The 15,301-nt window shown below is 60.9% G+C and overlaps 2 protein-coding genes across 9 annotated transcripts in view; one reads left to right on the forward strand and one right to left on the reverse strand.

Moving 5' to 3' along the window:
• Nucleotides 1-15,301, forward strand: part of GRIN1 (glutamate ionotropic receptor NMDA type subunit 1) — a 29,866-nt gene that overhangs the window by 9,065 nt on the left and 5,500 nt on the right. For 4 of the 8 annotated variants that reach the window (XM_035264075.3, XM_035264082.3, XM_035264094.3 and 1 more), the window contains exons 4-17: nucleotides 2,123-2,185; nucleotides 2,967-3,067; nucleotides 8,869-8,990; nucleotides 9,065-9,239; nucleotides 10,435-10,579; nucleotides 10,677-10,760; nucleotides 12,763-12,904; nucleotides 12,983-13,110; nucleotides 13,710-13,874; nucleotides 13,953-14,071; nucleotides 14,190-14,302; nucleotides 14,389-14,537; nucleotides 14,642-14,799; nucleotides 14,989-15,150. In XM_035264075.3, coding sequence (XP_035119966.1) covers nucleotides 2,123-2,185; nucleotides 2,967-3,067; nucleotides 8,869-8,990; nucleotides 9,065-9,239; nucleotides 10,435-10,579; nucleotides 10,677-10,760; nucleotides 12,763-12,904; nucleotides 12,983-13,110; nucleotides 13,710-13,874; nucleotides 13,953-14,071; nucleotides 14,190-14,302; nucleotides 14,389-14,537; nucleotides 14,642-14,799; nucleotides 14,989-15,150 — 1,826 coding nt within the window. The remainder of the gene's footprint in view (nucleotides 1-2,122; nucleotides 2,186-2,966; nucleotides 3,068-8,868; nucleotides 8,991-9,064; nucleotides 9,240-10,434; nucleotides 10,580-10,676; nucleotides 10,761-12,762; nucleotides 12,905-12,982; nucleotides 13,111-13,709; nucleotides 13,875-13,952; nucleotides 14,072-14,189; nucleotides 14,303-14,388; nucleotides 14,538-14,641; nucleotides 14,800-14,988; nucleotides 15,151-15,301) is intronic. The other 4 variants (XM_035264085.3, XM_035264098.3, XM_035264108.3 and 1 more) reach the window with 1 other exon arrangement.
• Nucleotides 42-12,723, reverse strand: LOC118145600 (uncharacterized). Its single transcript, XM_078332849.1, has 6 exons — nucleotides 12,592-12,723; nucleotides 12,398-12,467; nucleotides 8,451-8,600; nucleotides 8,148-8,232; nucleotides 597-666; nucleotides 42-202 (listed from the first exon to the last, which is right to left on the reverse strand). The coding sequence occupies exons 2-6, from the start codon at nucleotides 12,424-12,426 to the stop codon at nucleotides 180-182; spliced, it is 357 nt and encodes a 118-aa protein (XP_078188975.1). The 5' UTR covers nucleotides 12,427-12,467; nucleotides 12,592-12,723; the 3' UTR covers nucleotides 42-179.

Below are 15,301 nucleotides of genomic sequence, written 5' to 3' on the forward strand. Positions count from 1 at the left end.
TGAGGGTCGTGCCGCGGGCGGGCGCCTGGCGGAGCCGAGGTGCAGGACGGGCCGCCGTGTGTCTGTGGCTCCGTGTGTGACACCCTCTTCTTTCCATCGTGCATGGTCAGCACCACCGCGTCTGGCGAGCGCCCGCCCCAGCCTGTCCTCGGCTCATTTCACTCGCTTTTGCCATTAGTCTAAATCTCCTTCGTGTCAGTCCCTGCGGGGCGAGGACCAGACCACCTGGAGCTCCGCAAACACCCCTGCCCCGCGCTGCCCCGCGCCCTCGTCCCTCCTCCTGCCCACACCCTTCGCTTCCTGGACCCAGCCAGGCTCGGGTTTTCACGTCACTCTTCCCACCATCCCGCGCTGAGTCCCCAGCAGCCTCCTTGGGCAAGGCCTCCCCTGCACAGGGCCCCCTCCTTGCACACGGACCCCGCAGGCCTGTCCCCTCCCTTCTGGGCCCATTCCCTGTCCTCCCCGGAGTGGCCTCCCCTGAAGCCCTGCACCCACGCCTCAGCAAAGCCCCACCCACAGACACCTGCCCCCGGGCCACCCCTGTGGGCTCCCCTCCCCCCCTACCCCCACCACAGGGCTCCCTCCATGCTCCTCACCGAGATCAATTAGCCACCTTCTTCTACAACACACTGACCCCACACACAGCCAGGCGTCCACTCTGTGGGGCTACGGAGAGATAGAACTGGGAATGGGGGTCCAAGAGACCCCTGCCCTCTTCCTTGACACTCCCATTTGCAGCCTGAGGCAGAGCTGAAGCTTGGCTGCAGGATCCCGGAGCCCTGGGTGCTCAGCACCTATGCCAGCTCCTGGTCAGGCAGGGGGAGGAGGCACAGGCTGAGGAGGGCCAGACCAAGGGGTGGCTGGGAGCATGTTTCGTGTCAGGGCTGGCTTCATCGAACTTAGGGCCAAGCTGGCACCCCCAAGGCACCACAGGCCCCGGGAGGGACCAGAGGGCCTGGGTGGTGGGTAAAGCCAGGGGCAGACCAGAGGGTCCTGGGAGTCCTGTTGTGGGGGTCTGCTGAGTCTTGGCGGAGAGAGGCATGAGAACCGAGGGCCTCACACACGACAGTGCCCCTCACCCCGGTGCCCAATGACCCCTCACCTTCTGGTGTGCCCACCCACGGCCACGGACTCCCATCATACACTCACCCCTGCACACCCAACCGGCTGCTGTCACTCACAGGTTCGTGCACACATTCCCATCACACTCCGAACCTCGGGACACAGGCTCAGGCCACACTTGCCTCCATGCTGCCCAGTGCCAGACGCACTGGGACACACGCACAGGGGCACTTCTCATGTGCATGCTTACCCTCACTTGCACCCACCAGCACACACACACACACACACGGATATGCATGCACGGACACACACACGGACGCATGCACACTCATACATGCACACACGTGCACACACATATGCACAAATTCATACACCTGCACACATGCACGCACACACACACCCACGCACGTAGGCACACACACAAGCACAGGCATGCTCAGACCATCTGGCCCCTCCCCAACCTTCACTGGCTTTCATGGGCTAACTCTCCCATACAGATACCCAGAGGCCCATACCACCCCTGCAGGCGCACGTATGCACACACAAACCCTCTTGGGCGCACATGTGAGCCGATGGACGTGGACACCCCAGTTAGTGAGGACACCTTGGCCTCTAGTGAGGCAGAGGGAGGCCAAGGAGTGGGAGGGGGTGGGACATGGGGACAGGGTCCCGGGGGGCTGCTCACCTCCCACTCAGGACTGACGCGGGTTGGGGTGGGCACTGCTGGGGCCACACAGCAGGTGCATGGCAGGGTGGGGGTGGCAGGTGGGCTCCCTCCGAACGGTGGACGCGGACAGGGCCTCCCTTTCTCCTGAGAGCGATCGTTTCCAAGAGCACAGCTTCGTGGCAGGGAGCCTCCGTGGCCCCGCCCCCACGTCACTCACCCCCAGCTCCGCCCCACCCCAGCCCCGCCCCGGGCCTCGGTGTTTGCGAGCTCCAGGTAGGAGCCCGTCTGCAGACGTGCCGAGGAGGTGGTGTGATTGCTTTAGCGCCGTCATTTTCAACCGTTTATAATCTTCTTCTGTGTCTGCATATTTTCTCTGTGCACATTATTCATCAGAGTAAAAAAAGGAACTATGAAAACCTCGACCAACTGTCCTATGACAACAAGCGCGGACCCAAGGTATATATGCATGGACGTGCACGCCACCCACGGCTAGGGAGCCCTGGCCTCGGCGCCTCGGCCACTAGGGCCACTGTCTGGCCCAGCCGCCGAGCCGCAGGCCCAAGCAATGAGGAGAGGCAGCCGGCAGCAGGCAGGAGAGGGCAGGCAGGAGAGGGCAGGCGTGGCGGTGCGGGTGCCTGAGGCCCACCCGCCGTGACCCTAGCCTGCACCCTCGAGGCAGGCGCGGCTGCAGGAGGAGCTGCTCTCCGGGAAGTGCATGCGAATCTCCGGGACCCCCAGGGTTTCCTTGTGGAACCCAAGAGGGAGCCCGCCCGCCTGGCCACCCGCCCGCTGGGGCTGGGCTGCTCCTGCAGGGGCCTGCGGAATCAGACCTCAGAGGACCTCCCGTGGTTTTGGAAAAGTCAGCCCCATCTCTGTTCCTGGTTGCATTCCAAAACTCTTCTGTTTCCCGTCCGCTGCACGCCTCCTGAGTCAGCTTGCATGCTCAGTGCAAAGATGAGAACAGGAGTGAGGTGGAGAGAGAGACCCAGAGAGAGCAGAGAGAGCACAGGGCAAGCACAGGTGAGCGCGCAAGCTGAAGACAGGACAGGACCGGAGAGGTGAGGCCAGGCCAGGTGAGGACTGAGGAAGGCAGGCGGAGGCGCAGGTGGCACGCGCAGACCACGGCAGCCCTAGCTAAGCTGCCTCGGGGTTCCCAGCGGCTCCGGCCGGACCCTCACCCCTGAGGCGCTATGTCCCCTGCCCCAGCCACCTGCTAACACTCCTGCTCACACCGCAGGCGGAGAAGGTGCTGCAGTTTGACCCAGGGACCAAGAACGTGACGGCCCTGCTGATGGAGGCGAAAGAGCTGGAGGCCCGGGTCATCATCCTCTCTGCCAGGTGAGGCTGGGCAGGGCCCTACATGCTGCACACAGGGTGGAACCTGGCCAAGCACCCACCATCTGAGCCAGAGCTGGGATACTGTTGGGCACAGTGACCTTCAGCTTCCAAAGCACCTTCACCACGGAAAGCCCCACCCACCCCACCCACACCCACAATCCTCTTACCCTGGCTGATGTGACACCCTCCATCTATCCCTCCCTCCCTGGGCCCTTCTCCTTTCTGAAGTCACATGCCGCTGAGCTAGGCTGTGTGGGTGGGAGATGGAGGAGACCCTGCAAAGCTATCAGACACGGCCTGGGGCTGGCCCAGGGAAGAGGCCAATGGAAGTGATGTGCAGGTGTGCCAGGTGACAAGGCCCATGGCAGGGAGAGGGCCAGACTTCCTAAGGATTGGAACAGCTGAAGCAGCAGCTTGAAGGGGAAACCAGTTAGGTACCCAGGAAATCAGGCTGCTCTGGCCAGGATCCGTTGCAACACAGCAACCTCGGGGAGGAGCCCACTGTGAAAAGCTCCCTATTTGCAAATGGCTAGGTTCTCCCGGGAAGGGAAAGGCTGGGTGACTGGGAATAAGCAGAGCAAGTGTGAGGAAGGGCAGGGTGAGGGACCTTGCCCCATGGGACAGCCGCAACCTCACTGTCCCCTGACCTAGAAGCTCTGCTAGGCTCCAACAGAGCAGAGTGAAACAGCAGCGAAATGCCCAGAGGAACACAGCCCAGCCGTCCAGGCCTGCATTCAGGAAACAGCCAGCGACACTCGTTCCCATGGCAGACCACCACGTGCACGGTCCCTCAAACGACCCTCTGGCCCGGAGACAGCTGCAGCCCCCTCACCAGAGCAGAGCGCAGGGTGGGGCCAGCCAGGACTCCTCAGTCTAGAAGGCAGGAATTTCCCCAGCGGAAGTTAGGGCTGTTGCTTAGAGCTGTCCACGAGCCTTGCCTGCTCCTCCCACAACTGCTATAAAAAAGCACTAATCCTCCCCCATTACGCCCCCTGCACTCAGCTTTAGGCTCACGGGTCACTTGTCCACACCACTCATCCACCTGTGGGCCCTAGGGAGGGTTAGCCAGGGCTCCAGGAGAAAAGATTTAAAAAGATGTGACTAGGCAAGGTCCGGGTATGCACAAGTCCCAAGAAAGGAAAGCCCAGACCGGAAAAAAGACCAGCCCAGGGAAAGCCCCGCCCAGGGAAAAAGCCCACCCAAAAAAGCTCCACCCAGAGAGACCCACCCAAGGAAAAGCCCCGCTCAGGGAAAGCCACGCCCAGGGAAAAAGCCCACCCAAGAAAGCTCCACCCACAAAGAGACCCACCCAGGAAAATCCCTGCTCAGGGAAAGCCCCACCCAGGGAAAAATAGCCCATCCAAAAAAGCTCCACCCAGAGAGACCCACTCAGGAAAAGCCTCGCCCAGGGAAAGCCCTGCCCAGAAAAAAGCCCCACCCAGGAAAAGCCCTGCCCAGAAAGAGACCCACTCAGGAAAAGCCCCGCCCAGAAAAGCCCCACCCAGGAAAACCCCTGCCCAGAAAAAAGCCGCACCCAAGAAAAGCCCCACCCAGGGAAAAAGCCTACCCAGAAAAGCCCCACCCAGGGAAAGCCCCACTCAGGGAAAGCTCCACCCAGAAAAACCTCACCCAGGAAAAGCCTCGCCCAGAGAAATCCCCGCCCAGGGAAAGCTCCGCCCAGAAAACCCCTGCCCAGAAAAAGCCCCACCCAAGGAAAGCCCCGCCCAGAAAAGCCCCACCCAGGAAGAGCCCCATCCAGTGAAAGCTCCACCCAGAGAAAGCCCCACCCAGAGAAAGCCCCACCCAGAGACAGCTCCACCCAGAGAAAGCCCCACCCAGAGAAAGCTCCACCCAGAGAAAGCCCCACCCAGGGAAAGCTCCACCCAGAGAAAGCTCCACCCAGAGAAAGCCCCACCCAGGGAAAGCTCCACCCAGAGAAAGCCCCACCCAGAGACAGCTCCACCCAAAGAAAGCTCCACCCAGAGACAGCCCCACCCAGGGAAAGCTCCACCCAGAGAAAGCTCCACCCAGAAACAGCCACATCCAGAGAAAGCTCCACCCAGAGAAAGCCCCACCCAGAGAAAGCTCCACCCAGAGACAGCCCCACCCTGGGAAAGCCTCCCCACCGCCCCTTCAGGGAAAACCACGCCCAGGGAAGGCCCTGCCTAGGGAAAGCTCCTCCCAGAAACTTCGGACCCAGGGAAAGCCCCATCTGCCCGGAAAAAGCCCCACCCAGGGAAAGCCTCGCCCAGAAAAAGCCTTACTTAGAAAAAGATCAGCCCAAGGAAAGCTCAGCAGGGCTCTCCTGTTTTCTTTTTTGTTGTTTTGAGAGGGAGTCTTGCTCTGTCGCCCAGGCTGGAGTGTAGTGGCACAATGTCAGCTCACTGCAACCTCTGCCTCCTGTGTTCAAGCAATTCTCCTGCCTCAGCCTCCCGAGAAGCTGGGACTACAGGCACAAACCACCACACGTGGCTAACTTTTGTAATTTTAGTGGAGACGGGGTTTCACCACGTTGGCCAGGCTGACCTCAAACTCGTGACCTCAGGTGGTCCACTCACCTTGGCCTCCCAAGGTGCTGGGATTATAGGCATGAGCTACCATGCCCAGCCTCTTCTATTATTTTCTGAATTGTTTACACTTCCCTCACTCATCCCAGAGCTTGAGAGCCAGTGGAGGATTTCTGCATCCAAGAGGGGGCGACTCAAAGTGTCGATTACCCTAAAACATACCTGCTCCGCTGTTGGGCACTTTTGCAACAGACAAGTTCACATCAAGCGATCCCTACGTTCTAACAGGCGTGACCAATAGGACATGGGTCAGAAAAGCACATACAAAACCAATCCACAGAACCCCACCATGCCCAGGTCCCCACAGAGAGGGGAGTGGGCATTTTCTCCACTGTCTTCTCTCTGGACAATGAGCCCCTGAGCCATGCACTGCAGTCCCACAGGTTGCCCCTTGTTGCCAGCCTCAGGGTCAAGGTCATATTTCCAGACATGGCCCTAGGAAAAAGGTCAGCCCAGGGAAAGGGACATGGTCATGGCAGACAGATATATAGATGCATTCACACAGAAACCATGTGCCTACCACATGTCCATGCACATGAGCACACACTGCATGCCACAGGTTTATGCATGTGCACACCCCACACACACATGTGCACAAATGTATGTATCCACACAGTAACACCACTCATACATATCCATCCATGCATGCACAACCATGAATAGGTCATACACAACACGTACACATGTGCACACACACCACAGACACACTACATGAGTACACACATCCACATGCACCAAGCACATGCCATATACACACACATGCAAGACCTGCACATGAGACACAGGCACAGGCACACAGCACAGCACCATATGCACTCCATACAAAGACCCCCATAGATACATGCTCACCTGTACACACAACACACGTGCACCACACACACCACGTGCACACCCAACCACCCATGCTGCTTACATGCCATACCCCACACATATGCATACACTGACCACAGCACACATATCAAACCCACACCCAACAACATCCCTCTTTCCTCTTTTTTTGTTGAGACAAAGTCTTGCTTAGTTGTCCAGGCTGGAGTGCAGTGGCACAATCTCAGCTCACTGCAACCCCTGACCCCTGGGGTTCAAGTGATTCTCCCACCTCAGGCTCCTGAGTAGCTGGGATTACAGGTGTGCGCCACCATGCCCGGTTAATTTTTGTATTTTTAGTAGAGATGGGATTTCACCATGTTGGCTAGGGTGGTCTTGAACTCTTTACCTCAAGTGATCCACCCACCTTGGCCTCCCAAATTGCTGGGATTACAGGCATGAGCCACCACCCCTGGCCTTTTTTTTTTTTGAGACAGAGTCTTGCTCTGTCGCCTAGGCTGGAAGTGCAGTGGCACGATCTCAGCTCACTGCAACCCTGGCCTCCCAGGCTCAAGTGATTCTCATGCCTCAGTCTCCCAAGTAGCTGGGATTACAGGCATATGCCACCACCCCTGGCTAACTTTTGTATTTTTTAGTACAGATGGGGTTTTGCCATGTTGGCCAGGCTGGTCTCGAACTCCTGGGCCTCAAGTGATCCGCCCACCTTGGCCTCTTTGGAGCAGAGGCCAATGTTCCACAGCAGAGGCAGACTGGCCCATCCAGTATGCCCATCTCCCAGGAGTGCAGAGAGGCAAGCCCTGGGCATCAGCAGGCAAAGGCCTTCTTGACCTCAGCCCGTCAATCTGTCACATTTTGGTTCCTCCTTAGTGAGGGATGTTGAGGGTATTTTTCAGGGAGACATTATGCCAATCTTAATTTTTGACCAATTTTCCATAGTATGCAGATAATTTGTTTCCAAAATTTTTCATTTTTCTGAAATTGTCTTGATTGATATCAGCTATTTCCATAAAAATTATCGGATGAGTTTTGATGGACAGATCAGGCTTTTGTTTACAACTGTTTTGCTTCTGATCATTCCACCACATCACATGCCATGAACCTGAATTGTGTCAAGAAGATGGCCTTCTCCGTCAGGCCCCAGTGGGCACTTTGACAGCGGGCAACCTGTGCCATGACAGGCGTGATGTTGGGTCTTGCTGGAAGCTGTGCTGTGTTCTGTGTGCGGAGCCTCTGCTGGATGCTCTCATTTGGGGCCTGGGCCAGTGCTGCTGGTGCCACCTCTATTTTGTGTTGCTGACATCCACCAATAGCATTGTCATGTAGAACAAACACTGAAGGTTTGCATTTCTTTGTGGGCTTATTCTTGAGAAAATTGGGGTCAGACCTCTCCTCAGGGAGGGGAGGGTCACCTTGGTTTCCAGCGTCAAGCATTGTGAAAATTACTCAACACTCAGGTAATCTGCCCAACCCTGCTGCACACGCCTGGAGAAGCCAAGTGTCAGGGGTGGTCTGGGCCCACCTGGAGCCCGTCAGGCCCTGCAGAGAAGGGTCTGACAGACGGGGGTGAAGGAAGACCCCCACAAAGGCCTCAAGAGTCCCACCAGGCCCCCAGGTCCTTGTCATAGCCAGAGAGGCCCCAGCCCCAGAGGACCAGGTCCCCTGCTCCACTGTCCACAGGGGCCCACCTGCAAGAACACTGCCAGCGCTCCAGACCACACACGGCCACAAGGTGAGGCCTGCCTCTGCTCTGTCCTCCGGGTGGTCCCAGGCCTGGGTGGCAGGGTAAAGACAGCTGCTTGTGCAGACCCCAGAGGGGAAGGCCACCTGTCATCTCTGGCCACCCCCAGGACGCTGCATCCCACCAGTATCTCACCAACCTGGAGAACCGCCCCCCAACCCTTCATTTCACATGTTTGAACACAGAGGACCAGAGCGGTGGGACTTCTCTAGGAGGTCTTAGGAGCTTGTGTCCTGACTCTGCCACTTACCAACTCGCGTGTCCTGCGTGCCTCCATCTCCCTTCGGGACACAGGGATACTGTGAAACACTTAGAGCAGTGCCTGGTATCTGGCCAGGAAGTGATTAGTGATGATCCATCACCATCGTGGGGGGCCTTCTGACGCGGAGGGGTGGGCGTGCTGGGGGGCACAGGTGGAGACAACAGCAAAAGGCTAGTCCCCTAAGCCAGGTCCCTAATTTTTCCCTGCTCCCCCAAGGTAAGGGCCAGCGACGAAGGCCTGGGAGGCTCCTGGGCTCTGGGCCCCAGTGCCTCTGCGGGTCTCCAGGCTTCGCTCCAGGAGGGGCTGGGGGCTGGGCAGGTCCCTGCTCCAGAGAAGGAGGATCTGGGCCTGCGGAGCGCGGTGGGAGGGCTGGAGTCCTGGCCCGTCACCCCCGTCTGCCCCACAGCGAGGACGATGCTGCCACCGTGTACCGCGCAGCCGCGATGCTGAACATGACGGGCTCCGGGTACGTGTGGCTGGTCGGGGAGCGCGAGATTTCGGGGAACGCCCTGCGCTACGCCCCAGACGGTGAGTGCTGGGCCTTGGCGGGGTCCCCGAGCGGGGAGGCCCCCAGCGGGCTCTGAGTCGCGTGCTCGCCCCAGGCATCCTCGGGCTGCAGCTCATCAACGGCAAGAACGAGTCGGCCCACATCAGCGACGCCGTGGGCGTGGTGGCCCAGGCCGTGCACGAGCTCCTCGAGAAGGAGAACATCACCGACCCGCCGCGGGGCTGCGTGGGCAACACCAACATCTGGAAGACCGGGCCGCTCTTCAAGAGGTGGGCGGGGCCTCTCAGAACGGGGCGGGGCTCTGGATGTGGGCGTGGCCTCGCAGGAGCCGGGCGGGCTCGTTCTCGGGGCTGGGAGGGGCCGCTCTTGGGGAAGTGGGCGGGGTCGCTCATAGGGAGCTGGGCGGGGCGGCTCTTGAAGAGAGGTGTGGGGGCGCTGGGGTGGGCAGGGTCGCTTTCAGGAGGTGGGCGGCACCACTCTCTGGAGTGCTGCAGTGAGCCTGCTGCCTACATTCTATGGACAGTGTCACTTCTCTCCTCTCCCCGCCCCGCACCCCCAGCACCACCACATCGAATGGCACAATCATCTGCCTTCCCAACACTGACACCAGTACCTGGACTGTCACTGGAGTAGGGACTGCTCCACTGCTCTCGCCCCTAACACTGCAGCCCACCCTGAAACAGCACCCCTCTCCCTGTGTGGCTGGCAGCCTTTGGGAGGAGGCTCTTGCTACAGATGGGGACTGAAAGCTTCCAGGGGCCCAGGAGGCCAGACAAGGAGTCCAAGGACAGCACACGAGCCTGAGAGAGCCAGGGTTGGCCAAGGACCAGAGACCCAAGTGAGCATCTGCAGTATGGCAGGAGTGAGCTCACAGTACGTCTGGACACCATGCCATGCCCGCCCACCCCCAGGTCCCCATGTGCAGAGCCACTATCCACAATGCCCACATAAGCGCAGATGTAGGCAGCACGTGTGCACACGCATACACAGAACTATGTGTGCACACAGACTTAGGCATGAGACACAATACATGCATGGGTGCACCCCGCATAGGGATCACGTGTCCACACAAGTTCACTCGTGGTTTTGGGTAGAATATACACAGGCACACACAGCCAGACAGGACAGCCTGCTGGTTAGAGCCGGCTCAACCTCTCCCTCACTCGCTGGCAAGAGGGCAGGCATCTTTCTGGGCTTCTGCCTCCCTCTCTGTCAAACAGGATGGCTGTGAGGACAACATCCTGACCCATGGAAAGCCTCTGAAGCAGGGTCTGGCACCCAGAAGCCATTCAGCTGCCATGAGCTGCACTGTCCATCTGGTGCAGGCAGACACCCTGCCGGCCAGGGTCTGGCGTCTGCCGATCTTTCCATTCTTGGAACTGGGACGAGGGGCAAGCCTGAGCAGCTCAGTGGGCAGGGAGAAGGAGCAGCTCTGAGAAGCCTCAGCCATGCTTCCTCCCCTAGAGTGCTGATGTCTTCCAAGTATGCGGATGGGGTGACCGGCCGCGTAGAGTTCAATGAGGATGGGGACCGGAAGTTTGCCAACTATAGCATCATGAACCTGCAGAACCGCAAGCTGGTGCAAGTGGGCATCTACAACGGCACCCACGTAGGTGGGGGTCATGAGGGGGTGGGGGCTGGGGCCTTAGGGTCCTGGGGCCAAGACCCCTGCGTGGCCACCCTCCATCTCATACTCCCACCCCCAGGTCATCCCTAATGACAGGAAGATCATCTGGCCAGGTGGAGAGACAGAGAAGCCTCGAGGGTACCAGATGTCCACCAGACTGAAGGTGGGGCCCCACAGACCTCCCTCAGTGTCCCCACCCTAGACAGCCCATCCAACCCCTCTGGCCTGAAGGAGGGGGCTGCAGTGAGGGCAATGAAAGCCACTAAAGGAAGTGGGGGTGGGGCCTGCTTCCCCTGACCACCATCCAGCACACCTGGCACAGTGCAGGAAGCAGAGAGATCAGGAGGGAGGAGAGGAAGCTGCCCCAATCCCACAGGTGCTCTCCAGTGCCCCTCTTGCTCTCCAGCCCTACTTAAGTCTGGAGCAGTTGTCTGGAACAGCACCCGGCTGGGGAAGAGCAGATAGAGAACAGCAGAGGGGGTCTGGTGCAGACCTCAGCTTCAGCACCAGCTGTCCTGAGTACTGGTCCTCCACACTCATCCCTCCTCCAGCCCCCATGGTCTCCTGATGGGACTGCGTCAAACTGTCCTCTTCCAACGTGGCCTTCCTGCCACATTCCCTGTGGTGGACAGTCCTTCTTGACTCCCCTGGGCTTCTGAGAGCCCCCTGCCCTGGCTGGCTTCCTCCTCTGGGGCATCTTTTCCTTGGCTCCCTACTCCATGGTGCTCTCCTGGGCATTCCTCCTGGGGCAGAGCCACCCCACGCCCACTGCACACACACTCCAGTCCCAGCGGTACCACAGACCACCAAAGGCAAGGACCTCACAGGCAGCATGTTTCCCTGTCTTTCCAGGCCCTCAAGTGTCTCTTCACCCTGTCTGCCTTCTGAGCCCACCCCTGAAGCCTGGTGCCAACCCCTGTAGCCTCCCACCCAGATTCCCTCTCTGCTCTCCAGACAGGGTGGGGTTTTCTAGTGCCAGTGTGGGTCTCATTGCAGCCCAGACACCTCACACTAAAAAGTCTGAAAGCAGTGGTCAAACGCCAAAGACCCCATCCAGGCTGTGAGATGCAGATGGCTTTTTACAAGTTTGTTTCTGGCCTCACTAATTTTTTTAAAGTACTAGCATATGTATTACCTGTATAACAGAAAAACATCGTGAAAGTTTTATAAATCAAATAAACTTCTTTAATGGCTCCTGATACCCCTGGGGATAAAAGCCAAAATGCTGCCTGGAGGCTGAGGCTGGGCCTGCCCCCCTCTCAGACTCACCCTCCCTAGGCCCTGCCAGGAGGTGCCTCTCCCACTAACCCCATGGCTCCCTGCCTTTGCAGTCCTGGACTTCGGGCGCCTCTGCTCCACCTGCCCTTGGGCACCTGCTTGATCCCTGCCCACCTTTCGCGCTCAGCTCTGAGTCATCTCCCCCCAGAGTCCTGGCAGTACGCTATGCTCCATTCCAGCCCCCCTGCCCCAGATCCCTTCCCCACCCCCAGGCCATGGTCCCCTGAAGGACAGACAGGAGGCTGAGCCCAAGCAGAAGTGTGGGTCAAGGAGGCCACGGATGGGGGGAGCATGTCCACAGGGGCAAGAGGAAGGAGCCACAGACCGATGCTCAAAGCCGGAAGGCTGTGTGCCAGAGCCTGCGGGGTTGGGGGCGGGAACAGGCAGAGTGCCTGGATGAAGGGAGGCATGGGTGGATAGCCCCACGCCCCGGGTCCTACGCAGGCGCAGGTCGGCTTCGTGGACGCGCGGGTCCTCATGGCGCAGCAAGGGGGGTCAGCCTGCAGGTGGGGAGTTACTCACCATGGGAAGGTTCCTGGCACGCAGGACATCGGCAGCTCCTCTGCTGGAAGGAGTCATGTCTAAGCCCAGACTGGAGGAAAAGCGGTGAAGAGAAGGGCTTAGCGCTCCGGGAGTCGTTCTGTGCCCTGCCCCTTCCCCCGGGGGCTGCAGGCAGATGATGCTGACGGTGGCCGGGGAGAATGTGTCCAGCCCACCTGGGCTCTGTAAAGAAGCTCCAGAGAGAAGCAGTGGCCGCCAGCGGGGACGGGGTCAGGGGAAACCGTCGGGGATTAGGAGGGGCGCCAGGGGAGGCTAGGGGCTAAGAGGCCTGCGCCCTGGGCCGCCTTAGGTCGGTGGTCCAGGCTGGGTCTCCCCTTTCCCCCTAGATTGTGACGATCCACCAGGAGCCCTTCGTGTACGTCAAGCCCACGCTGAGTGACGGGACATGCAAAGAGGAGTTCACAGTCAACGGCGACCCGGTTAAGAAGGTGATCTGCACCGGACCGAACGACACGTCGCCGGGCAGCCGTGAGTGCAAGGGGCAGGGCGCGGGCGCGGGGCGCGGGGCGGCCCGGAGCCCAGCAGTCACGGCCCCCACCTCCCCAGCCCGCCACACGGTGCCTCAGTGCTGCTACGGCTTCTGCATCGACCTGCTCATCAAGCTGGCCCGGACCATGAACTTCACCTACGAGGTGCACCTGGTGGCCGATGGCAAGTTCGGCACACAGGAGCGGGTAGGCGGGGAGGCGGGGGCGGGGCCCAGCTTGAGGGGCCTATAGGCGGGGGTCCTGGAGTGGGTGGGGCACGGAGAGGGCGGGGCTTGGGTGGGTTGTGGCCCCAGCATGGGAGGGGCCTGAAAGACGAGGTGGGGCGTGGAGTGGGCGGGGCATGCAGGCGGGAGGTCCTGGAGTGGGAGGGGCATGAACTGGGTGGGGCCTGCAGGCGGGAGGTCCTGGAGTGGGTGAGGCAGAGTGGGCGGGGCCTAAGGGCTGGGTCGTGGGGTGGGCGGAGCATGGGGCGGGCAGGGCCTGAGGTGGGGCCTGGCATGGAGGGGCCGGCGGGTCCTGGAGTGGGTGGGGCATAGAGTGGACGGTGGGCTTTACTGGCCGGGGCTTGCTGGCTGGGGTGGGGCCCGGTGTGGGAGGGTCCTGCGGACGGGGGCTTGGAAGGGGTGGGGCATGGAGCAGGCGCGGCCGGTGGGGGGGCAGGTCGGGGCTGGAGTAGGGTGGCGCCTGCGAGCTGGCTTAGGGTCTGAGGCAGGACCTCGGGGTGGGCCTGCGGCGGGAGCTGGGCGGACGCTGCCTGCATCCCCGCCGGCTCTGGCGCCTCTCAGGTAAACAACAGCAACAAGAAGGAGTGGAACGGGATGATGGGCGAGCTGCTCAGCGGGCAGGCAGACATGATCGTGGCGCCGTTGACCATCAACAACGAGCGCGCGCAGTACATCGAGTTTTCCAAGCCCTTCAAGTACCAGGGCCTGACCATTCTGGTCAAGAAGGTGGGCAGGGGCCGGGTGGCAGCGGGTGCCCGGAGCACCCGGGCGGCGCTAACCCCGCGTCCCCCGCGTCCCCCGCAGGAGATCCCCCGGAGCACGCTGGACTCGTTCATGCAGCCGTTCCAGAGCACACTGTGGCTGCTGGTGGGGCTGTCGGTGCACGTGGTGGCGGTGATGCTATATCTGCTGGACCGCTTCAGGTGAGCGCGACCCGGGGCCTAGACACCTCCATCCGCGGGGGGCGGGGCCGGCGAGGGGTGGGGCGGGACTGGGCCGCCTCTCCCGCCCTCTCTCCCGCCCGACCTCTGCGCCCCGCAGCCCCTTCGGTCGATTCAAGGTGAACAGCGAGGATGAGGAGGAGGACGCACTGACCCTGTCCTCGGCCATGTGGTTCTCCTGGGGCGTCCTGCTCAACTCCGGCATCGGGGAAGGTAAGGCCCCACCCGCCCGGCCCGCCCGGCCCTGCCCCAGCCCTCTAGAGTCTGACTGAGCCCTTCACCCCGCCGCCCGCCCACAGGCGCCCCGAGAAGCTTCTCCGCGCGCATCCTGGGCATGGTGTGGGCCGGCTTTGCCATGATCATCGTGGCCTCCTACACTGCCAACCTGGCGGCCTTCCTGGTTCTGGACCGGCCGGAGGAGCGCATCACAGGCATCAACGACCCTCGGGTGAGGCCTGGCCGGGCTGGGGGAGGGAGCTCCAGGTTAGCTGGGGTCGGCTCAGGTACGGGCCTGGGGAGCCACTGCTGGAGCCCTGCCCTCTGACCCTGCAGCTGAGGAACCCCTCGGACAAGTTCATCTATGCCACGGTGAAGCAGAGCTCCGTGGACATCTACTTCCGGCGGCAGGTGGAGCTGAGCACCATGTACCGGCACATGGAGAAGCACAACTATGAGAGCGCAGCGGAGGCCATCCAGGCCGTGAGGGACAGGTGAGGCGCGGGGAAGGGGTTGTGCAGGACGGGAAGGACAGGTGGGGCGCGGGGAGTGGGTGGTGCGGACCGGGATGGGCAGCCTCCCCAAGGCAGGAGCGCATCCAAGCCGGGCACCCCGGAGGTCACGGGTGTGGGGCTTCCAGGCTGGCAGGACCAGGGCTCCCCTGACCCCGCCTCTGCCGGCAGCAAGCTGCACGCCTTCATCTGGGACTCAGCAGTGCTGGAGTTCGAGGCCTCGCAGAAGTGCGACCTGGTGACGACAGGAGAGCTGTTCTTTCGCTCTGGCTTTGGCATCGGCATGCGGAAAGACAGCCCCTGGAAGCAGAACGTGTCCCTGTCCATCCTCAAGTGAGTCTCAGGGCGCCCATGTCCCTCCTCTGCCTGGAAGCAGACATGTCCCTGTCCATCCTCAAGTGAGTCCCAGGGCGCCCGTGTCCCTCCTCTGCCTGGAAGCAGAACGTTTCCCTGTCCATCCCCAAGTGAGTCCCAGGGCACCCGA

This window comes from Callithrix jacchus, chromosome 1, assembly GCF_049354715.1.
Source record: "Callithrix jacchus isolate 240 chromosome 1, calJac240_pri, whole genome shotgun sequence".
Lineage (NCBI taxonomy): Eukaryota > Metazoa > Chordata > Mammalia > Primates > Cebidae > Callithrix > Callithrix jacchus.

What these genes read in the sequence shown, in the direction of transcription:
- LOC118145600 (XM_078332849.1), bottom strand. Translation starts at nt 12,426, where the DNA reads ATGTCCTGCGTGCCAGGAACCTTCCCATG. An exon ending in CACGCAGGACACGCGAGTTG is followed by an intron (nt 8,233 to 8,450) that starts GTAAGTGGCAGA and finishes CCTGCCACCCAG; the next exon opens with GCCTGGGACCACCCGGAGGA. An exon ending in CGCTGGCAGTGTTCTTGCAG is followed by an intron (nt 667 to 8,147) that starts GTGGGCCCCTGT and finishes ATCTCTCCGTAG; the next exon opens with CCCCACAGAGTGGACGCCTG.